This window comes from Thamnophis elegans, chromosome 6 (assembly GCF_009769535.1).
Source record: "Thamnophis elegans isolate rThaEle1 chromosome 6, rThaEle1.pri, whole genome shotgun sequence".
NCBI classification, from domain to species: Eukaryota; Metazoa; Chordata; class Lepidosauria; order Squamata; family Colubridae; genus Thamnophis; species Thamnophis elegans.
The window spans coordinates 32,580,701-32,604,965 of NC_045546.1; the positions used below are offsets into that span (position 1 = coordinate 32,580,701).

The window sequence follows — 24,265 nt, forward strand, 5'->3', positions numbered from 1 at the left end:
GCCAGAAACTAAAAGCTCAGTTCCCTGGCATGCACATGCACAGCAGGGAACTACTCTTCCAGTTTCTGGCGCTCCTGCGTGTGTGCACCGGTAAACTGCTCTTCTGATTTCCGCCACTTTCCTGCACATGCACCTCCGCTCTGTTTTGCTACTTGGTGACGAAAAGGTTTGCCAACACCAGTCTATAGACATTCTCAATCATCCAAGTCATGGTTGTCCCAAAGGTACTTTTTCCAAAAGGCAACAAACTTTTTGGGTATGTTTTTTGAAAATGTTTCACTTCTCATCCAAGAACCTTCTTGCATGAGAAATAATTTTTTTAAAACAACAAGAAAGTCCAGTCTTGGAAAAAGCACCTTTGGGACAAGGTAGGGTAGTATGTGCAAGATTAATCATGATAAGCCGTACTTTAGTTTAACTATTCCACTGGAAGCTTATGCTGATCAAAAATATAAATGCTAAATTGTACTTGAAAGTATTTCTTGAAAGAGAGTGAAATTTTCTTATTATGCAACTGTAACATAATAAATATGTGGGTACCCATTTAGGAATCTGAACTCCAGTTGCTACATAGCAATGATATTGGAGGACAAATCTCTCTTTCAAAGTATTGAATTCTTGAAAGACTGCTTAGTCTAAGACCAGGTTTAAAACAAAGATGCATCATAGGACTCCCATTTTAATGAAGCTTTGTGTCTAAGAACACTTTCTGGTGAATTGTAGCCTTGATTAATGATTAATTATTTGCACAAACAACTGCCACCTTTGATTCCTTGTTGCTATTAATGAATCTTGGTACATAGTGCAAACTCATTTCACCCACGTCTCCACATGCATTGAGTTTCTTATGAACTGTGAACTCTAATAAAATCTATTAATTAGTGATAATCAAAAATCTTGACTGGTATTTTTTCCTAACCTTAGTGTTACTTTGAAATGTAGAAAGTAAAAGTAAAATTTCTAACATACACTGACTTCACAGAAAAGTTTAGTTGTTCCTTTTCTGCACAGATTTATTTCTTCCTAACCCTAACCTGTTTTATGTAGATAGTGATATATAATCAGTGATGAATTTGCATTTGTGGAAAGGTTAGGTCTGGGCATCTGAATTTTGCTGATTTTCACACTGCAATTCTGTTGTTATGCTTCTAAAAAAATTGCTTAAATGTTGGATTTTTTTAAAAAAAAAGTTATATTGCATCAAGAACTGAAGAAAGTAAGAGTATCAATAAAAAATTGGCCACTCCAATTTGCACAAGCATAAACACTTTCCACTTCTGCAAAATTAGCAAATATTCACCCATTAGACTTACCATTACTGATTATGAATGCATTCTACTTTTGATATGGACTTTTATATTTCCATAAAGAACCCCAAAAGTTTGGTTAAGATCATGTGTGTATATGTGCATGTGTGCATGTTTATATATGCTCGTATGTATTTGTATACTACTTTTTAAACTTATATTGAACTATATAGACAACTGATCAGTAGTCTTTGTTTGCATCTGTATCCCTACTACTGTATATAATTATGTGAATGGGGATATACAAGGGTAGATTACTGACTTCGGAAGTGTTCTTTAACATTGGTTCTTTTATTTTACAATAATGCTGCTATTGTTCATGAAATGGTAACCTGCAGTGAGAGTACGGTACTTGTCAAAAAGTCAAGTCAAGAATGAAATTTACTGACAAATGCAGGTTGCTTATGATTAACTGTATTGATGTGATTATGTATGTTGCTGTGCAAATGAAAATTGAAAGAAGATGAACTGGAAGCAGCTGATTTGTGTGATTGAGAATGGGGGAATAAACTGGAACAACAACCAACAAGTTTCAATGAGAACAGTTGATGAGCTAATTAAGTGATCCACTCATCAAGCTGTTGTCAAGCTTGGCACTTCACAGGGACATGTGGGTCATATTATTGACATTCTTTAATATTAGATTTGTGAAAGCTGGATTACCCGCATACTAATGGCAGACATCAGCTGAAATTTGCCAGCATTTTAATGAAAGAAATTCAAACTCAAAACCCAGGCTTTAGTATGCAAACTCAGAGTTTTGGGCACATAGATACATGGATTTCCTTCAATATGATACTACTATCAATTCAGAGCCCTACTTTGCAACACTAAAAAAAATCAAAACCAGATTTAAACCAATTTTGGAAGCATAAAAAGGACACAGCAATGCTAGGCCTCACACCTCATGAACTACCCAAGAGGCAATTGCATAGCTAGATCTTACCTTCCTATCCCGTTCTACCTCATCTGCCATTCAGCTCAGATACAGTGCCATGGGACTGCCATCTTTTCCCAAGTTTGAAGAATACTTTTGCAAGCATCTATCTGACACAAATGAAGAAAAATGAGCAGGATTTTGCTGAAGAGACAAAGTGTGGAGAAATGTGTAGCAAACAGCAGTGATTCTGTTAAGTAACAAAGGTCATTTCAAGAATTAGTTTCTTGTTGGTTAAATTATCACCATTTAAACTAAAGTTACAGATGGAGGTAGAGGCATTATTTTTCATCAGTTCTTATACTGTATTTCAGTAAGCTAAGCAATAAATATAGGCGTATGTTTTACCGTGTGATTTCACAACTCAAAAATAATTGATTAAATCTTTTTCATGTGAGCATAGAGCTGGATGAAGGGCTGTTAAAAATCTGTTAACTTAGGAAGCTCTCATTACATACAAAAAAAATCAAATAGCAGATAATACTAGGTGATCAAAGTCCCAGCCCTTTTTAAAATATGTCACACATATCATGCATACAAAACAGATGGCCATTGACTACATGGTTGCATACACCATCTCAGCTCCCCAAAGTTTAATTAAAATGTAAAGAAAAACATCATAGAACATTTTCCCATTTTTTAAAGATCAGGAAGCCTGGAAAACCAATGAGATTCTAGAGGAAAATTTTTCCACCCCTCAAATTTTAAAGCATCATGAAAACGATGCAAGAGAAATGTTTTCAGCATGGAACTATTATTTAATACATAACAATTTTTCCAGGTTGCTTCAAGTATTTTCTGTATATTATTTTAGCTATCCACACAACACTACAATTCTGGCTGATATCCTGCATCATAAAATATAGAAATAAGAAATAAAGTTTTAAGACCAATAAATTCTACCTTGCCTAAAGTTGCTGAATGAAGCTGTAATCTGATGATATGAAAGATAAGCCATGACATGCTCTGCTGAATGGATTAAGTCCTTTTAAAAAAAAAAAAGATACCTAAAGTGAGACAGAAGCAATAAAGTATGTTCCTACTTTATAAAAATGAATGCCAAAGTAGCTACAGTTAAATACAAATTGTGATTATAATTATAATCAAGTATTTAGTGATTTAACTCAATACTAAAAATTCTATTATTTTGATTTATTAATGTGTTTACTGTCCATGTTGCCCCAAGGCAACTCTAGGCAGCTTACATTAAAAACAATAAAACCATAAAAATAAACATTTCTAACAATAATTAAAAATGTAAATTATAATTAAAAGATGGGGAGGGAGGGAGATCTTCTATTGGTCTATCAACCATCTCCAGTATGTTACTCTTTCATTGGGCCCCCAAGCCAGCTGGCAGAACCAGGTCCTCAGACCCTTATGGAAGATCAGAGGGATGGGAGTGGATCTCATCCCAGGGGGAGGGGGACAAGAACCCTGATAGAGAAGGTTGTCTTCCTGGATCTTGCCAGCCAGAATTCCTTGATTGATGCAGCATGTGTCTTCCGCTGGCATGACTAGTTCCATTGGGGTGAGATGATTCCTCAGGTTACCTGGATCCAGGCCATGCAGGGCTTTAAAGGTGATAACCAATACATTGAATTGCACCTGGAACCAAACCAGCAGCCAGTGCAACTTGCAGAATAATGGGGTAACATGGTCCACTTTAGGGCCACCAAACACTGCTCGTACCTCCACACTCTGCACCAATTGTAATTTCTGAGTGCTCTTCAAGAGTAATCCTATGCAGGACACATTACAGTAGTCCAAGCGTGACATGATCATGGCTTGAATGACTGAGCGCAGGGACTCCTGAACCAGAAGGAGCGTAACTGATGCACAACACAAAGTTATCATTTTTAAATTTAGAATTTAGGATTTTATTAATATTTATAGGCCGCCCTTTTCCCTGAGGGGACTCAGGGCGGCTTACATAAAATAGGGAGGGGGGGTACAAAACAATAAACATAAAACAATACATAAAAGTAAAATAGTACACAACATTCATTCATCATTCGGGTGGGGACAGATTGTGATCTTTATCCCCAGGCCTGACGGGATAGCCAGGTCTTAAGGGCTGTGCGGAAGGTCTGGACGGTGGTGAGGGTACGAATCTCCACGGGGAGATCGTTCCAAAGGGTCGGAGCTACTACTGAAAAGGCTCTCCTCCGTGTGGTTGCCAGTCGACACTGACTGGCAGATGGAACTCGGAGGAGGCCTAATCTATGCGATCTAATTGGTCGCAAGGAGGTAATTGGCAGGAGGCGGTCTCTCAAGTAAATAACTTGTAATAAGCAAATTTGGAGTTAATAGTTTGGGATGTGGCAGGAGGAAGAGTTAGCTCTGATGATGTCTACCAGGTCACATAATGCATATGAAATTAGTCTGGATTTTCTGCTTTATTCATGGTGGTGGATTGGATTTTCTAGTTTAAGACATTTTTTTGAGATCAATTCAATTGTTTGAAGAATTTGTATTCACTTTTCCATTTAGGGCAAGGATGTCAAACTCCTGGCCCATTGGCTGGATGCACCATGCACTGGCCACGCCCATGCCGAGTTTAGCGAAGGGGAAAAAAAGTCCCAATACGCCACCACAACTTGAGTTTGACAGGCCTGATTTAGGGTCTCAAACAACCAGGCTTATATTATTTAGGGCCATGCCATTAAATGTATTATCATGTACAAAGCTTTGGAAATCTGTTCAAAAATTACATAAATTCACAAATTGTGTTATAAATTAAATCTTTATTATTTATTTTTATTAAACTTTAAAGTTTTGATATTTCAAGCTTATAATCAAGTGGAATGATGGAAAAGATATCTCAAAGCCAAGAGTTGGTTCCACATGTGAATTGTGAAATAAATATGAATCATACTAGTGATGTGTGGAGCAATTTAGGCTGTAATACTAATAGTGGCATTAAAAAGTACAATTTTTGATTTTATTCTGGCTTCAGATTTCCAAATAATTCATCATTACTTTTGCTAAGTTTCAGGCCATTTTCATATGAGGGCTGGGTATACATTGAAATTGGCTCTGGATTTACCTCATAATATTACTTGATTTTGACAACTGGATAATTTTCATTCTGTTGTCTGCATGAAACTGGAGCAAAATTGGAGTTTGTTGCATAGTAAGATTGCTGTTTTCCATTGGTGGGAACTCTTGGCTCACTTCATCAGTTTGTTCTTGTATTCCTTTGGAACAGCCTGCCCCTAAAAAGACCAATCTCTACTCTTATGCGCTTCTTAAAAAATGTTTTTCAACCTTGGGAACTTTGATATGTAGATTTCAAATCCCAAATTTCCCAGCCAACGTAGGTAGGGAATTCTCGAAGTTGAAGTCTATATGTCTTAAAGGTAGGTTGAGAAACAGTTTTATAGAACACTGGTTAAAATCTTGTTTTTCTGGAGAGCTGTGGGTTATTAAGCAGGTAAAGGAAGTTCCATATCTTTATTGCCTTTTGTGCTTACCGCTTGTTTTTTTTTTATCACTGTTTGATTTTGAACACTGCCTTAACCCTAGCATGAGGTCATTTATAAATCTTGTAAATACATTTTTTCCGGGTATATGTCTGAAGACATGTTTTAGAATGTAGCTTTTTCTTTCCTTGCAATACTATATAACTATGCAATTATAGCTATTGGGAAGAGTGTCTAGTTTAGGGGTGGGTTGCTGCCAGTTTTACTACTGGTTTGCAACCTGCGCGAGTCAGGCGCACTCTGCGCGTGTGTGCTATTCAATGTAAATTGTTCTCTGTGCACGCGCAGAACAATTTACAGTGAACAGTGCACTACGCAGTCACTAAAATCCAAAATGGCGGCAGCTCAGGAACCAGTTTGGTGGTGTGGCAGGCCTGGATCGCTGCCGATTCTGTGACCCAGGCCTGAATTCCACTACCGGTTTGGCCGAACCGGGAGCAATCCATCTCTGGTTTAGTTGCTAAAATTTGACATGCAATATTTTCACATAATCATGATCTCACATTATATAGAGGGTCAGGATTTCTACTTTTTTCCTGTTTGTTTGAAGAACTTTAAGTTTTGAGGGTTTTTTTTAATAAACTTATTTTACAGACTTGTTTTTGAATATTTACTGCTTCAAAATTATAAGAAATCATGCTCATACCATTGAGGGTTCCAGGGACAGCAATAAAAGGTTCTGCCATACAAATACATTGCTCTCATTTAAATAATGATCATACTGTGCTTTTCTGGAGAAGAACCATCTTGGTTGCACTGTTCATCCCCTGCCTCCTTTTTGAGCAGTACATACGTACATATATACATTTTAATATTGTATGAGCTAAATCTAATTATATAGGCTGCCTTTCCAATTTGTCAGAGTGCCCACTGGAGATTTAAATTTTTGAAAATCATCCTGTTATCTTAGCAATGGAATCCCATTCATTTCTTACTCTATCAGGGAGGACAAATCCAATTTCTAAAAGAAAGAAAATATCAGAGTGGGTATTTGGAAGACTTGGTGGGACATCTGAAATCATAACTGAAATTTAAGTCACCCCCTTTCTTCACGTGTTGTAAACTGTATTGTCCTACACATAGCAGAACAATAATGACAACTTAAAAGGCAAAATTGTACTTGTAAATTGTATACTTTTATATATATATATAATAATAGTTGATTATAACTTTGGTAGGGCACACACTGCAGGCAAGTAGAAGAATGATGCCAGGTTCTGGGGCATTAAAAAATTACTGCCAGACTATAGCTAATAGTTCCATGGCCTACTATATCCAATAAACTATGCTGAATTGTGACAAGGTTAATTTGATTCCACCATAGCATGTGGGAAAGAACCCAGCTAATTGCTGTTTATTCAATAAGGCTGGTGTGGATATCAGTACTTGGCACCCCAGCCAGTTTAGAGAAAAGCCCCAGAAAATAGGGAGGCACAAATTCTGTCCAAGCAAAGGAATACCAAGGCCTAAAAGCATGCCTTTGCCAGCAGATGCCCACTGATTCACGATCTTTGTTCCAATTTCAACTTTTTGAAATAAGGGAAGCCTGCCCTCCATGGTTCAGACAACTGTAGCTTAGCATTATACAGGAATTCAGTCTTCTTCGAGGCAAGGTGGGGCTGATAAACAGGCCCACAGGAAACCAGGAATTTCTGATTAGTAATTTATGGCAAAAAGCTAAAAAGCCATTAGGTGGCTCAGTGGCTAAGACGCTGAGCTTGTCGATCAGAAAGTTCGGCAGTTCCAATCCCTAGAATAGGTCTCCTGCGAGCACGGGGTTGGATTAGATGACCTCCAAGGTCCCTTCCAACTCTGTTACTGTTAATTTAATTAAGAATGAGAGCAATTCCCGTATTTTTCAAGCGGGAGTCTTGTGTCGAAGCGTCTACTGCTGTTTCTCCCGGCCTGAACAAGACTAGAGGGAGTCATCCCTTTGGAACAGAGGGGGGTCAGTTTTCATTCGCTTCCGTTTCGGTTAGCAAGCCAGATCTGCCAACTGATCGTTTTTTCTTCTGTCCGCTGTTACAATCCAGAAGGTCAAAGTTACGACTCCTTCGCCTGGTGGTTTTTTTTAACTCTTAAAAAGTCGCAAGTCTGAGCTGCCGCTCGTTTATTTAGAAACAGAGTAAGACAGAAGACAAGCGCTAGCCAATTTAATACCGAAGAAAATCGAACTAGTAGGCCTTGGCTACATGGCTTCATTGCCAGAAGCGTTTCTCCCGCCCGCCCGTCCGCGGATTCCGCTTCACCCCAGGTTTCCTAAGTTACCAGGTCACTAGAGAACAAACGCTGTTGACCAAACCTACGCAATACATTTACTGGAACTGCCGTTTCTCTACGCAGCCGCGCCCAAGTTGCCCTTCGGGCGGTCGGAGAGCTTTGCCCTGCCTTCCTCTCCTCCCCCTCCTCCCCCTGCACCTCCGCTTCGCAGACCGCTATAAAGCTGCCGCGCCCGCTTCCGCCTCTTGACGTTTCACTCGGTCTGCTGAGACCAAGGCGTTGGCTTTGGGCTCAGCTGCTGGCGCCAGTTTCTGTCTCCTGCTAGCTCCTGCGCGATCCCGGCCATGATTGTGGATAACAGCCGGGACGTTGGGTTAGATGGCGATTCCGGCTCTCTGAGCAGCCCCTTCAATTTGGCCTTTTTCTATGGCGCCTCCCCTCGCTCCAGCGAGGGCAGTTGCTCGCCCACTCCTTCCGCTCCGGGATCCCCTGGATCTGACTCGGAGAACTCGGCCAATGGTGGTACCGACGGCAACTACGTGAGGAAGAGGCGCTATTCCCGGAACACCGGTCGCCCGACTGGAGAAGGTACATATGCACACCGGACGGCCGACCCGGCGTAGTCTCTGAATTAAGTTTTGGGCGGAGGGCGTTTACTGCGGCTTTCCCAAAAGCAACTCCCACTGCTCCGACTGGGTTAGGGTCCTCTTCCTAAGGTTTTCGGTCTGGTGGTTGATGGATGGCTGTCCCAGCAGTCTCCATGTAGCCGTTCAGTTACGTTGGACTACAGTTCCTAATCGCCTTGGGAGTCATAGGAGTTGTGGTGCAATGCATTCGGACGGGTTAGGGAGGGCCGTTTATATAATGTCTTCTTCTACCTGCCCCCTTTGTCGTGGTGAATGTGTGCACACGTTTGCACCGATGTGTCTATGGAGATTCTCAGTCAGCCAGGTCTCGGTTGACCCAAAGGTGCTTTTTCAAGAGGCAACTGGACTTTGTTTTCACTGAGCTGAAGAAGCTTATTGGATGAGAAGAGAAATGTCTTCAAAGAAAGAAAAAAACGAAGTTCAGTTGCCTCTTGAAAAAGCACCTTTGGGATTTGCATCTCTCTCTCAATCTCTTCCCCCACACTCTCACTCACACGTTCTGGTTATCTAAATGAGCTCTGAGAATGAAGAATTTGGTTTATCGGTATGTCGGAGCAGGTTCATACTTCCTGTGGAAAATATGTCTGATTATCACATACAAGCTTATTTTACAAGCTAGTTAAAAAGAATGGCCTTGGATAACCTATTTAGTGGGATGTCCAGAAAGAAGGATGTCTTGGTTTTTTTATGTTGCCCATCGCCATCTATGCAGCTGCCCAGGTGTTAGAAAACAGTTGGATTGAATAATAATTGAATAAAATGCCAAATAGTTAATTTTTAAGCATCAAAATACTTTAATGGATAACGCTATATATACTAAATGCTCTGGATTGCCTGTGTTGGTTAGCCTCTAAAATTGCTTGGCTTCTTTCACGGAATCATTTGTGAAATGTGTTTTTAAAGTTATAGAATTCACGGTGTCTCCTTCCCCTGCTGTATGACATTCATGGCTGCTGTCAGAATTAGCAGAAGGTGTCTGTTGTACAAAGAAAATGAAAAAAAAAATATGTTGAGCTAAATTTGTGGATTTAAATTTACCAGCAATTTCAGATATTCATTATCTGGTATTAAATAGTATCTTAATATATTATTATATTAAAAATGGAAAATAATTTATTGGGTACTATGCCCCACAGTGAATTAATTTTCTGTAAATTGTTTATTGATTTACATTTGCTAAAAGTAGAGTTTGAAATATACTTACTCATACCAGTTTTAGCATATCTTGATAATTAATTTTTTACTTATGAAGGCGCAAGCAAATAAGATGATGTACTACACACACACACACACACACACACACACACACACACACACGGACATATATATATTTAAAGTCACAACCCCTGGTATGCCCAAATATGCCTCCACTTTGTGAAGAGTGAAAGCTTTGCTTTCAGTGGAAACATTTCACTTTTATTTATCTGTTTTATAGAGCCCAATATGGCTAAAACTGCTTGCCAAATATATAGACAGCTTTTTAAACAATGCTAGCTTTCCTATTTCAAGACTAAAATTTCAAATTAGGGGACTTCCTGTTACTTATAATTTTTATGCTCATGATATAAATTGTGGTATGTGACTGAGAACATTTATGGTTAATTTGTACAATGACAAATGAAATCTGATTGTACAAGGTTTTTGAGTAAAGCTTTCCTTCCTTTAAAATATTTGGGAAATAGCGAAATTTTGTAGACTTTCAATATCACAATTTTTTAACCTTTTGTACAAGAGTTATATTAAAGCTAGTCTATCTTGTATATCTTTACAAAGATATATTAATTTGAAGTCCTTCACCAATTAACTTTTATAAATTTTGCTGCTACTATTGTCATTTGATATTGTATTACATATTTACCTTACATTTTTATGAAATTTGCTTTGTGTAACCTTATTGACGGAAGTATTTAATCTGCTTTGATTCTTGATTTCTTGATATACGTCTAGTTTTCTAGATTTCTTGATATATGTCTAGTTTTCTTTTGATAGGATGGGGGAAATTCTATTAAAACGTCTAAAGGGGAAATTATTCTTAACTTGGGGTGGCTTTTCCTATCTAGAAATTTCAAATCTGTGGGAATTTAGTTTTTTTTAAAAAAATTTAAATAATAGGTAGACAATGTAGAAAATCTGATTTGTACTTTTTAAAATTAGATCACTGCTTCTCTCTTGGGTTGATGTGTATTATTGTTCCTCTTTTCACTTCTGTTTTTTATGCTTCAAAATACATTGTGTTTAAAGGGTTGATGTCATTAAGAGGGTGAATAAAATATTTGCAGCTAATCTTATGGAAGAATGTATTTTTGACAAGCGGTTTAACTATGGAGTGGACTTATGCAAGTAATATTGAACATCTATTTATACAAAGTTATTTTAATGCTTAATAGTTTTGAGTAGGAATTTCTCCACTCTTATTAAAATATTAGGTAGGGGTTCTCTGTCTTTTTTCTTTCTTTCTATGTAATTGTGTCTGTTTCTTGGAGACTGCTTAAGTCTCTGCTGTTTGCTTGCAAGGTTTTTCAAAAGTAGTTTTTTTAATAGGGCTGAGAGACAATGTGTAGTCCAAAATCACCCTGCTAGCTTTGTGCCTACAACAGGACTCGAATTCACAGATTTCTGATTTCTCCATCTTTGCAATATTACTAATTCCTAAAATTATAAATGATTTTATATAACATCCCCGTGAATATGGCTAAATGCATGGGTTTATCTCTCAAAACTTGCTCCAGGCTTTTCTCCCTGTGTTGCTTGTTTAAGCCCGCTGAAAGCTTGCCGAGGTAAAGTGATAAGAATTTTGACATTCCTCCCTTCCCTGCAGAAGCCTGAAAAGTTTTCGGGATGGGGGAAATGGATTCTCTAGGTTGCTCATAAAACTTTTGATAATCACAACCCAAAATTTTTAGAATATCTGGATTTGGGAGAAAGATAATTTCAAGGGGAGCGGGAGGATTACTATTTTGATGCATTTTAAGGGGGAAATCTAATTGAAATATTAATTAGTAATTAGTTGTTTCTTGTTTAGAATAAATTTATATGAATTCTCCTTTTCTTTTAAATCTTCTGTTTGTGTCATGCTTTTGTTTTAATTTTGTGTCTTTAACAGGTGAGCAACATATGGGGGGAGGAAAGCAACAAAGAGGACCTTTCCAAGGTGTTCGTGTAAAAAACTCTGTGAAAGAATTGTTGTTGCATCTTAGAAATAGCAAGCAGATGTCCACAGATTATGGAACTGAGGAATTAAAGGTCTGTGTTGTATGTTTTCATAAGTGTTGTTCAGAATCAAAACAAATATTTTATTTGTGAATACAATATTTGCAGCAATTTTATATAGAAGATAATTAACATCTTCATTATGGTGAAATGCAATAGCTTGCATGACCTTTAATAAACAAATGCACTTTAAAAAATACTTTGTCAGTGAATGAGAATTATAAACGATACCTAAAAATGGATCGTTCTTTTTTTTAATGGGAAAATGTAAAGCATGCATTTGCTCAAATCACTGAAGGTTCTAGTGAGCAGATTTCAGTCTTAATTCAATATTTTTTATTGGTAATTTTCAATGTTGGTAAATATCACCCATTTCTTATTCTGCCTAAAAGAGGGAAGTGAACCACTTTTAAAGTTTTAATTTAGTTTAGACTAAGTGGCACTTGCAACACAATAATCTTATTCCAGATTCCAAATAGATTCTTCTTCCAGATGTTTGTATTCTTCCCAACAACTGTTCAGCATTCTGTGGTAGTGAATATTTCAAACTGTATTAGGATATTTTGGGATTTCCTATTCAAAGTTTTCTTTTTTCTGCATACATGTACACTTTTTTTCTATAGAAGGACCAGCAATTTTGAACAATATATTAAAATGAGAGTTAAAAGGAAGTAACAAGCATCTTCTTAGCCATGTCTTAGCCTTCTATATCAGAACATTTTCAACCTCTAGGGATCTCTGTTATCCGAAGCATTTTCTTTATAATTGCACAAATGTACCATATTTGGCATTGCTTCAAATGTTAGAATTAGTGAATTGTACAAAATAATTAATTATATTCATTAATTATCCTTCCATTAATTTGAAAAGTGGTAGCATAGGTTTAAACAGAGACACTTTAATTACATTAATTGTTAACATACCTCAATTTTATATTGAAAAGTTTTCTGTTCATTAAATGAAATTAATAAAGATCTGAAAAACTAAGTATGTAACCCAGTGATGATGAGGAATGTTTGTAAGATATCTGCATATGCAGACTTTCTAAGCTGCTACTTATGCTTTTATATAATACTGAAATACATGGACTCTTAGATTACATTTTTATCCTCTTTTGATATTCATAAGTTTTAATGTCTTTTGGTTGAAATAAATACTGTAGAATGAGAAAGAAGATAGTAAAATATAATTGTTGGAAAAACTATAATTAAAAATTTTGCTTTTTCTGAAAAACATATTAAAAGTTCATAAGGTATACTTATATTTCTGTAAATATTTTATTCTCATGATAAAATAGAGTACTTTATTTATAGAAAAACATTTTCTTTTTTTTTAAATAGGCACAAGGAACATCGATGAAATATGATCCATACACAGGTACAGATTTTTGACTCATTTGTTCCTTCAGTTTGTCTTTGAATATTAGAAAAAATGGGCTGTGCCATAGACTTACAAATTTTGCTTATTTTTCAGTAGAACTAAAAAATATATTGACTCATAATCGGAAAAGAAAAGCTTCAGACTGTCTTTCTGATGGAGGGTATTACAAACGAACAGCTATTTTGCAACCTCAGTTCTTGGTAAGTATTTTTAATGGAGCTTTTCATAGTCATTCTCACATTGCTGTAAAGCTTCCAACTGTCTTCTAAGATGCAATCAGATCAGTTTAAAATTTGTACCCCTTATCTTGCAGACACCTCCGCAGACACCAACTTCCATGGATAATAATATGGAGGATCCCCATAATAATGAGCCTAAGCAAGATAGCAGCTGTGATATGCTGAAGAATATTATCAATATTAAGAATGAATCCAGCCCAGTGTCTTTGAACACTGTACAAGTTAGCTGGCTTCACAGTATGGTCAATCCCAACTCTCCAGGGGAACACCAATATCAAGAGATGGCTGGAGCTTTTTCACCTGTTCAAAAATACCAAGCTTTCCAAACAAGCAGCTCTTCTCCAATGCTGGAAATGTCCCAGAATTATCAGTTTTCTCCTACACAACAACAGGATATGTCCCAGCATTGTATACCATTGCTGGAATACAGGCCTCACTCTGCAGGCAGCCATTCCTCTGAATATCAACAAAACATTTTTGATAGTCAAGAACTTCCCTATTGTACCACAGAAAGTTTTGCTTCGCTTTTAAATGACTCAGAAGGATCAGACAACATCTCTGCTCCACTCCCTCAAGCAATTCCTAGTGGCCTCCAGCAAACTGAAGTCAGCAGCTGCTCTCAGCATTTCAACCAAGTCTCAGATAACACTTCCAGGGGCCTTGAGGAACATAGTTTATCTCTGTCTTCTTCAGATATATCACTGCAACTTCAGAGCAGTACAGGCAGCACAAGTCAGTTGGGCAAATCATTTTTCCAGTGGCAAGTGGAACAGGAAGAAAACAAAATGGCCAACATTTCTCAAGACCAGATTCTTGCTAAAGATTCTGATGGTGACACGTGAGTATTGTCCAAATATTACTTACTGCAGAAGTGGAAATGGTGAATCAGCATTATTTGTTTAGGCTGCTATTCATTGACTGAACAAAGAGCTCTGTAGTACATTAATGATAATGACATCTGCAGAGAACAGTCACAAGGGTGGTTAGGAGGCTACAACATATGAAGAATGGTTGCAGGAATTGGGTATGTCTAGTTTAATGAAAGGAAGAACTAGGGGGTGACATGATAGCACTGTTACAATATTTCAGGAGTTGCCACAAACCCCAACCTTTTGTCTAAAGCACCTGAAGGCAGCCCAAAAGGAATGACAGGCGGCATAATTAATCAGTGGAATAGCTTGCCCTCAGAAGTTGTGGGTGCTCCTCAATGGAGAGGTTTTTAAGAAGAGATTGGGCAACCATTTGTCTGAAATGATATAAGATCTCTTGCTTGAGCAGGGGATTGGAATAGAAGACCTCCAAGATCCCTTCCAATGGTGTTATTCTGTTATATCTGGCACCATGCCTAAATATGATGAAAGAATACATTAGATGATAATACTATCATCTAATGAAGCATATTTTTAAAACATCTGAAATGGATATGGTTATTCAGCTTTAGATATTGTGCTAATTTCTATTTCCCCCCACAGATTTCTCCACATTGCAGTTGCCCAGGGACGACGGGCAGTTTCCTATGTGCTGGCAAGGAAGATGGCAGCCCTGCATATGTTGGATATTAAAGAACACAATGGCCAGGTGATTCTCTCAGCATAGCAAATTCCCACCTTATGTCCATGATTATTTCATTTATTTTCTTATCAAACCCTATTTAGATTGTCTTTTAATATGAAATTGGAAATTTAGTGTGCAATCTGTATGCAACAGAATTATTTGCTAAACTATACAGTCCAAGCTGATTTCATTAAGGAGCTGTTCACGGAAATGGTTTTACTTCATTGAAAAGGCTTTTATGTGGTTTGTTTTCTTAATTGCCATTACAGTGTCTAATAAATCTGCTTTTTGTTATTCTAGAGTGCCTTGCAAGTAGCTGTGGCTGCAAATCAACACCTTATTGTCCAGGATCTTGTTAGTCTTGGAGCACAAGTGAATACTACAGATTGCTGGGGTAGAACTCCACTGCATGTGTGTGCTGAGAAGGGTCATGCACAAGTCCTTCAGGTGGGAACCATTGCATTTGCCATTTTCTCTTTATTAGCATGTATAATATATCTCAACACCTATAATTATACATTTAAGGATTTAATATAGTATACTTTCTGTTAAGTTTACTTACAGTATTTAGAAGTATAGTTTTAACTGAACTTTAACCATCCAGTTTAATTTTAATTGCTCAGAAGCTCAAAGTCTATAAAGTATTATAATATGATGTATATAACCTTTCCAATCTCATGTTGAAACACAAGAAAAATTAATTTTGCATTTTCTTCATGGGATCTGACTGATTGAATGATAATACAGTGGCTCTCATAAGTTAATTCTGTTCTCCATTTCATACCTCCTTCCGCCACACACAATAAAAAAAAAATGGCAAACAAGAACATTGCAGCAATTATCTCTGCAATTCTGAGGAGATATTTGTTTATTTTCTAATTGTTTGTTTCAAATGATAGTCAGGTTTTTTGTTTCTGTGAATTGTAATTCTAATACACTGAAAGACAATGGACCACAAACAGAAATTGTCTAGTTTGAAAGTGCTGTTTTTTAACAAATTGTTATACAAATATTGAATATTTGTAATGGCATAAACTTTTCTGAATTATATAAATTTGATCTCATTTCTTCATATTTCAGTTACTGTTACATGTATAGTTAATGTAGGTTCTCATTTCATTTTCAGGCAATCCAAAAAGGAGCCATTGTAAGCAATCAATATGTTGATTTGGAAGGAACTAATTATGAGGGTAAGGAACTAATCTTCCTACATTGTGTGTTAAGTGGGTAAACCACCCAATTAAAAATGTTCAGGTTCCAGTACTGATGCTCAGAACTTGTACTGAGCATGTTGTACAACACATTTACTCTTGCTAATGACATTCACTTTTAAGTAAAATACATTATGGAAATAGCTTCAAATGTAATCCAACACTAAAACCCGTCTTCCTTGTCTAATGCATTGTTAATTAATTGAGCTTAATAATTCTATGTTGATAAAGCTACATTAACCTAGATAAGCTGGTTAAATAATATCTGTAAAAGAGGCCTGTATTTTTGGAATTGAAATTTACATATTTGGAGAGTACCCAAATGGGAAAGGCTGATTGAGAGATTGTAAAAGAAGACATATCACTGTCAGGATCAAATTACAAAAAGAGAAATAATATTCAAACATTTATTTGTTTTTTGTTTAAAAGTAAACTTGTAACCTTTCTCTTTTATCTAGATATAGATAATAACTATATTCTTATATTCTATGTTCTAGACATAGACAAACTTATCAAATAATGAAGTTAAATGAATAAAAATACATGTGTTTCTTCAATTGCCATTTCTTAATCCTATCTCTATTGCATGTCACTAACTAGAGCATAGATTAAAATTCCTTTAAAGTTATGCATTACAAATAACATGAAAATGAAATCTAGATATTGGAATGACTATTGTTTTTAATACATTATTGATTAGAACAAGGTGATTTGGGTTTTTGTTTTGCTCACTGATATATTTCATATTAAGGTTTGACAGCATTGCACTGTGCAGTCGTGGTTCATAATGCCGTGGTACATGAACTACAGGGGCAGCAGTCACCTCATACTCCTGAAGTCCAGGAATTAAGGTTGAAAAGCAAGAAGTTGGCAGATACAATCAAATATCTAATTCAGATGGGGGCCTCTGTTGAAGCCAGAGTAAGTCACATAAGGAAACATTAGAACAGACTTAGTTTACCTGAGAAATGAATCACATACTGTTGTTTTGCATCTGTTTGAAGATATAGATGTTTAGAAGAATGTGCCATGTGATGTGATACATTCATAGAATATTCAAAGTATATTAACACTCTATATTTGTGAGTTCAGTTTGATCTTTATGTTTTTGGATAGATATTCTGTAGTTTTTTAAATGTATATGTTTTGCACATAAACTGACCAGTATTAAGCCAAAAGAATAATTTGTATTTTACATTATTGAAATAATACACCGATTTTAAATTTCATTTTGCTTTTTCTCCTCTCACACATTACCATGTAAAAAGGAAAAAGTCTCACTTAAATTAGTATTCATAAATATCAGATTACTGTCCAAGCTTGTAATGGAGCAATACTGAATAATAAGCAAGGCACATGAATGAGTTAATGGTTGACTAATATTGCAGGTATCATATTACTTCTGCAAATATTTGTCTCTATTTCTGAAACAAATAATGATAATAAAAATACCCTCCTAACTCCTTAATTCCTATATAATTTCTTATCTAGTGCGTAGACAATAGCACTTAGATTTATATACTACTGCACAGTGTTTTATAGAACTCTCTAAGAGGTTTACAGAGTCAGCATACTGCTCCCAAGAGTCTGGGTCCTCATTTTACTGAGCTTAGAAGGATGGACGACTGAGTCAACCTTCAGCCGGTCAGGATCGAACTCTTGACAATGAGCAGAATTAGCCTGTAATACTGCATTCTAACCATGGTGCCATCGGGGCTCATCTAGTTTAATCATTAGGCTCATCTCCATTCTGTAACATTTCAAAGATAATGCCATTATTTAAGAAGACAAAGAAACTGCTCCTCAAAGTATATTTTATGTTTTCATTTATGGTTACTAATTGTGTGTGTTCTTACATTTTACAGTGACTAAATGTGCAGTGTGTAATATTTGGACATTTTCTTTTGTGTATGGACAGGACCGTAAAAGTGGCCGTTCAGCCCTTCACTTAGCAGCGGAAGAAGCAAATGTGGAACTCCTTCGACTTTTTTTAGAGCTTCCAAATTGTCTCTCATTCATCAATGCCAAGGTATACAAACAACAAACCATGTGTCTAGTTTAGGGAATTCATATTGGCAGAAATAATCCACCTGCTTCTCATTTCCTTTCAATTAATGATTTTTCTCTCTTGTAACTAGGCTTACAATGGGAATACTGCACTCCATGTAGCCGCTAGTTTGCAGCATCGAATGACTCAGCTGGATGCAGTTCGTTTGTTGATGCGCAAAGGAGCTGATCCAAGTGCCAGGAATTTGGAAAACGAGCAGCCAGTTCACTTGGTTCCCGATAGCCCTGTTGGAGTTGAGGTAAGAGATAAAAGATATCTGAAATCTGGTGGTTATGTGAAGTAGATTTCACACTTCGTGCTTTTTTCTTTCTTTCCAATGATAGTCCTGTTACAGAATGAGGAGACAGCACCTAGATTTTTTTTAAAAAAATATTTTTGTAATAAACTGGTTTGAAAATGTTGCTTTCTTTGATGACTTATTTTGCTTCATTCTGGAATGAAATTAAACTACAAAAGTAGGGAGACATCCCTTATCTTGAGTTTATTCATTTTTTTTAATAAAAATAGAAACCTTTTTTAAGACTTGAAATCTAAGGTGCTTTGCAAACATGTTTCTTTTAGAGTGTCCTTTATCATTATAGAAGGTTTTTTTTGTTTATTCCATTAAAGTTTGCATCTTTAGGGGAAGCTTTTTCAAATTCCAGAGCATGTATAAATCAATGAGCTCCACTATTCTAGTTTCAGTAACTTAAAAAAAGGAAATAAGCTCCTCATCATGCACCTGGAAAATATAAATTACTAGCCAATAACCTGGCGTTACCACGGTATTTATTTATAGGGGGAAAATGTCAGGACCAAATGTACTTTCTAATGTTGGATTTTCCCCCTTACCAGAGGGAACCCCCTTATGGAGTACTGTGAAGCCGTTACCATGGCAACTCCACTGCGCTGAACAGTAGCAGCCATTTTACAGCAGTACAGCAGAAGTCATTTTAAGGCACAACAGGCTGTATCTTAACAGAACACACAACCCTAGGGGTTTTAGGAGTGTTTTTACGAATACCCTCACAGTATTTTTTTCCAGAAAATAAGTCATCTGTGTACCAAGTTCGGTTGAAATTGCTTGAGGCGTTCCAGAATTATGCTGGAACATACACATCCACAGCTGTGTGTGTGTGTTTATGAGAGAGACAGAGAGAGACAGAGAGAGATGTACGTCAAACCTTTCTGTTCTAAATGGATAGTTCTTTTGGGAATTAAGATCTGATGTCTTACAGAAACCATTCCGTGAGCAATTAAGTAAGCAGTGTGTTGATGTTATTTTCAGGTTAACAAAATACAGGATAGTCCTTGTTTAGCAACCACAATTGGGACTGGCAACTGGGTCATTAAACCAAGAGGTTGCTAAGTGAAACTACAATTGTGCTTACAATTTTGCAGTTAGTCTTCAGGTTATAATATTAAATGGGACCAGAATTGTGTTACTAAGCAACGTAATCATAAGCATACTGCATACTGTTAGACTTAAATAATATTGTATTAATGGCTGTTGTATAATTGGGCTTTTTCCCTTCTATTTCCTCTTTCTCAGATAAGACGAATCTTAAAAGGAAAGACGAGTCAGCAGAGATCATCAGTCTATTAAGCTCCATGAGTAAAAATGACCCATACTCGCTGTCAGTTAGGCAGCCCCCATGTAACTGTAAATATACCATTTGTCCAATGGAGGCAAATGTTTGTTGTTTCTGTGAAACAAGAATATTTTGTTCACTATTGTATAGTGGGTTAATAACAATTCTTCACAGTTGAAAATATTTCATATGAAGCATTCTGTAATCATTTGAATTACTCCATTAAGCAATTCAACATATCAAGAACAAAACTGACAGTTATAGTCTTTCATATTTCTACCCAAAAGTAATTTCTATTCAGTGTACTATATTGTTTATGGTATTATCCTGACTTTGCATCGGGGTATAGCAAATATTAAGAATAATATATAATGAGCAGACATTTTTTCTGTGGCTTATGTTATAGAAGATGAGTATTCTTAAGAATACTAAAAAATTATTAATAAGTCATTTATATTTTAACTTTTTCTTTTTATGTATTTCTTTATAGTTATTTTGAGTAGGTATAGTTAATTAAATGTAATGAAAGTTCTAATAATTTAAACCTTTTATAGTGGGAAATTCTGTGTAGAATTCAGTAAAGTTTTAAGTTTTTTAAACATAATTGTTAAATTGTTTTCAAAACAATTTATAAAGTAACATTGTCTATATGGTGTTTTAATTAGTCACAGCAATAATTTATGAAGATTTAGAAAAATAAAGCTGGCCTTTTGTTAATTATTTTTCAAATTAATACTTTCTGATGATAATTGAGTTTTTCAATTACATAAAATTATTCATGTTTGTAACAAAAAAATCAAGAGTTCAATTAGAATAAATAAGCAGTTATATGACAGATTCAATTAGAGACTAAAAATGATCAAAAAAATGATCACCATTTGATCAAAATGATGTTGATTACATGTCATATATAAACTTCATTTGTAAAAAAAGTTCTAAGAATCAAATAAATTAGGACTACCTGTTATATTCTAATAGCAATACTTTTAAAGACAGTACTTTATTTTCATTATGTAGCAACATGCAACAATTCATTATTTGCACTGTAGATACTGATGACCACTGGCTTTTATGACTTTGTAGATGATAGAATTGTCAGTAGCTATTTAGCATGATACCTCTATCATGCTCAAGAGGAATTGAAGAGGAATATGAATTTTAAGAGGCAGTATAATTTGAAACACTGGTTGTTTTAAAAGTTGTTGTATACATATTTGCATATGATAGGATGCAAAAACTGATTTTTGTGACTCAATCGTCCCAAAGATTTCAGTTCTTTTGTTTCTAAAAGCAAACTATTTCACCATTTAAAAACCTGAAACAGTATAAAATCTATCCACTCTGACTCTGGAGAGTGATCAATGCACCACATAAAGTGTGGTGTAATCCTCAGATTGATAGAAGTCACAGTATCCCTAGTTTATGGTACAAAGGCATTTGGCTAATGACAGAAAACAGAATTGATGTTTTGCCTGAGTAAGATTCGTCTACACTGACTTTGATTCTCTCATTTTGAATCAATAGACGTATGTCTCAGGGCTTTGCAAAAAATTAATTGCATTATATTATTTTACCTTATAGGTATAGTAGGTAGCCAGATGTTAATATATCAAAGAATGTAAATAAAATATATTAACATATTTCATTGTATTAAATACTTTGCTTTTTAAAAATTATGTATATACCATTCTTGAATCACTACCTTGAATCATAGGTTTTCCATAATTAACCAGATCATATTGTTTGATCAAGTATGTCTTGTAGACAAATAATAGGGAAATTTATATTTTATATTTAGAGGTAGAAATATATCTTTTGAAATAAACTTGTTTTAATCAATATAAATGGCTGGAATTGGTTTTTCTTATTTAGTTGCAGTAAGAAATACAACAATGAGATTCTAGATGAGATTCTGGCTTTCTTCCTTGGTTTCTCTTTAAACCTAATGTTGCCTTTCAAAGTGTAAAAGAACAATTTTAAAACACAATGAATCCAAAGTTTTTAAATCTGCCTAGGTCATAGGTCATGTAATGGGATTATTTTTTTCCATAAAGTATAGCTGAAGATTTTATTTATTTATTTAGAAAATTTACATGGCCTTCCAACCCACAGTGACATTGGGTGGCTTGCAGAACAAATAAATACCAATACAAATAAATACTGCCTCACTTTGCCCACCTGATGACAATAATCAAACCAATCTCTTGATTGGCTCTGTATTTTTGGGGGACCTCAGGCCCATTGGCATGTCTTTGTGCTCTTTCAAAAGAGTATCAAAGTAGGACCAATCTTATTTCTACAGAGATGATGTCGGAGAAGGCCCTTTTTGGTACCACCAGTTAAACCTTAAGAGAGAAAACCCATAAAAGTCCTGCCTCCTACTCTGGTGGGTTGGCCAGTTATAACTGAAAAAAGTCACCCTTCAAAAAATTTGGCTCCAGGCTATGTAGGGGTTTAAAGTTAATAATCAGCGTCTTGAATAGGACCAAGAAGCAAATCGACAGCCAATGCATTTCCCACAAGAGAGGTGACATGCAAATGTAGACTTTTGTCACCATTTGAACCAACTGAAGTTTCCAGATACTTTTCAAGGGTACCCCAGGTAGACCACATTGCAGTTATCAAGATGGGAGGTGAATAGGCATGGCGATCTGTGAACAGGGACTGTTGGTCCATGAAAGGGTGGCAATTGACACACACTCTTCAGTTGTCCAAAGGCCCTTCCAGCCATGAGTTACACACACTCCCAGATTATGCACTGGGTCTGCGTAATCTGGGAGCACTTATTAAGAAAAATAAATACTATGGACCGAAGAGCCACAAAACCATCTTACCAAGGTTCACGTTTTAGCCTGTTACTCTCTATGCAGACCTTAAGCACCTCCAGGCATTGTGGAGGGAGTTTGTGGCATTGCTTAACTCACCTTAGGCTCAGACATATAGATGGGTGTCAGAAGTATCAAAGGAGAATATTTGTAGCTCAAATCCATGCCATTATTTTCAACAGTGATACTGAGAGAAAGTAAGGGGATTTTAAACAAAGGGGTCTGTCTGTATATGGTGAGAAAGGTAAGGGTCTACATTTAGGCAAATAAAATCAAATGCACAGGGGTAGAATAGTGGGAACTTGCCTTAATAGTTGCAACCGTGAGAAGGATCTTGGCGTTCTAGTGGACAATCATTTATATATCAGCCAGCAGTGTGCTGCAGCTGCCAAAATGGTCAATGCAGTCCTATGCTGCATTAACAGAGGGACAGAATCAAGATCACACGCAGTGTTAGAACCACTTTAAAATGCCTTGATAAAACTACACTTGGAATATTTCATCCAGTTTTGGCCACCCAAATATTTAATGAAAAAAGGACAGTCTTCCAGTATCTAAAGGGCTGACACAAAGAAGAAGAGTTCAACCTATTCTCCAAAGCAGGAGTCCCCAACCCCCAGGCTGTAGCCTATTACCAGGACTTGAGTCATTTAAACCGGGCTGTGAAAGGAGTGGGTGAGTGCACCCATAAGCATACATCCCCACTCCTGAAAGCAGCAGGTAAGCACTTGCACAAATGCCCCCATTTGTGTGAGCAACTGCTGTGCGCGCCCTCCACTTGTAGAAATGGAGCTGTGCACTGCGTGTGCTTCCCCGCTGCTCATGGAGAATCATCTCTTTTTCCCCTGCCAGTCCGCAAAGCCAGAAGGGTTGGGGAACTCTGCTCCAGAATTGGACTTCATGGCTTAGATGTCCTTTTCATCAGATGATCTGACACAATCAGCTTCAATAAGTCTTGGGAGTAGAGGTCAAACAAGTCATGGAAATTGCAAAATGGAAAAAATAAGTTGTTCAATTAGCTTAGAAGGAATTGATTTAGTCCCAAAGAGGTCTAGTTTTCCCTAGTCACACAGCTACTATTAAGAAATGATTTGATTCTTCTCACTCTCCTGATAGAGTTTCATTCCATATTGCCTTGCAGTTTCTGAAGCATCAGGTAGCATGTGACTATCTACAGGAGAAATTTAGCAAGCACTTCTCTCTCTGTCAAAATAGTCACATGTTTTTTCTCTCTGGAAACCAGATGCAATCAAGAAAGATGTAGGGTGAGGTGATTGCTCAAATGCTGATTTTTCAGTTTCATTTATGGTCAGCTGAATCCCCTTTCTCATCTATCCTAGACCCACAGAAAACTAATGAGGATACACATTCATTTGTGCACAACTGCAGTACCAGATAAGAGAGTGAGACAGATGTGTGGAAATGTCCTAAGGATGCATTTTAGGGAACCATTATTGTCTTATCAGTAATTTCCACACTTCCATATTATGAAAGGGAGTAAGGATGCCTTTGGTCTATGCAATGCATTAACTCTAACCATACCTCCAGCTGACACGAAGGAATTTGAAGCTTCCACATTTCCCATGAAATCTACCTTGCTTTCTGCAAAGT

The 24,265-nt window shown here is 36.4% G+C and overlaps 1 protein-coding gene across 2 annotated transcripts; it reads left to right on the plus strand.

Annotated features, from left to right (window-relative positions):
• Positions 1–8,163: 8,163 nt before the first annotated feature.
• Positions 8,164–21,184, plus strand: NFKBIZ (NFKB inhibitor zeta). 2 transcript variants are annotated; one of them, XM_032219874.1, is made up of 12 exons: positions 8,164–8,537; positions 11,700–11,839; positions 13,147–13,183; positions 13,280–13,386; positions 13,500–14,263; positions 14,898–15,003; positions 15,280–15,426; positions 16,106–16,169; positions 16,942–17,111; positions 18,109–18,219; positions 18,329–18,496; positions 19,790–21,184. In XM_032219874.1, exons 1-12 carry the CDS (start codon positions 8,294–8,296, stop codon positions 19,841–19,843), a joined length of 2,112 nt encoding a protein of 703 aa, XP_032075765.1. In that variant the 5' UTR covers positions 8,164–8,293; the 3' UTR covers positions 19,844–21,184. The 2 variants fall into 2 exon arrangements, with proteins under 2 accessions (XP_032075765.1, XP_032075766.1); XM_032219875.1 differs by having other exon boundaries at positions 13,283–13,386.
• Positions 21,185–24,265: the final 3,081 nt, after the last annotated feature.

What these genes read in the sequence shown, in the direction of transcription:
- NFKBIZ (XM_032219874.1), top strand. Translation starts at nt 8,294, where the DNA reads ATGATTGTGGATAACAGCCGGGACGTTGGGTTAGATGGCGATTCCGGC. An exon ending in GAAATATGATCCATACACAG is followed by an intron (nt 13,184 to 13,279) that starts GTACAGATTTTT and finishes CTTATTTTTCAG; the next exon opens with TAGAACTAAAAAATATATTG. An exon ending in GGGCCTCTGTTGAAGCCAGA is followed by an intron (nt 17,112 to 18,108) that starts GTAAGTCACATA and finishes GTGTATGGACAG; the next exon opens with GACCGTAAAAGTGGCCGTTC.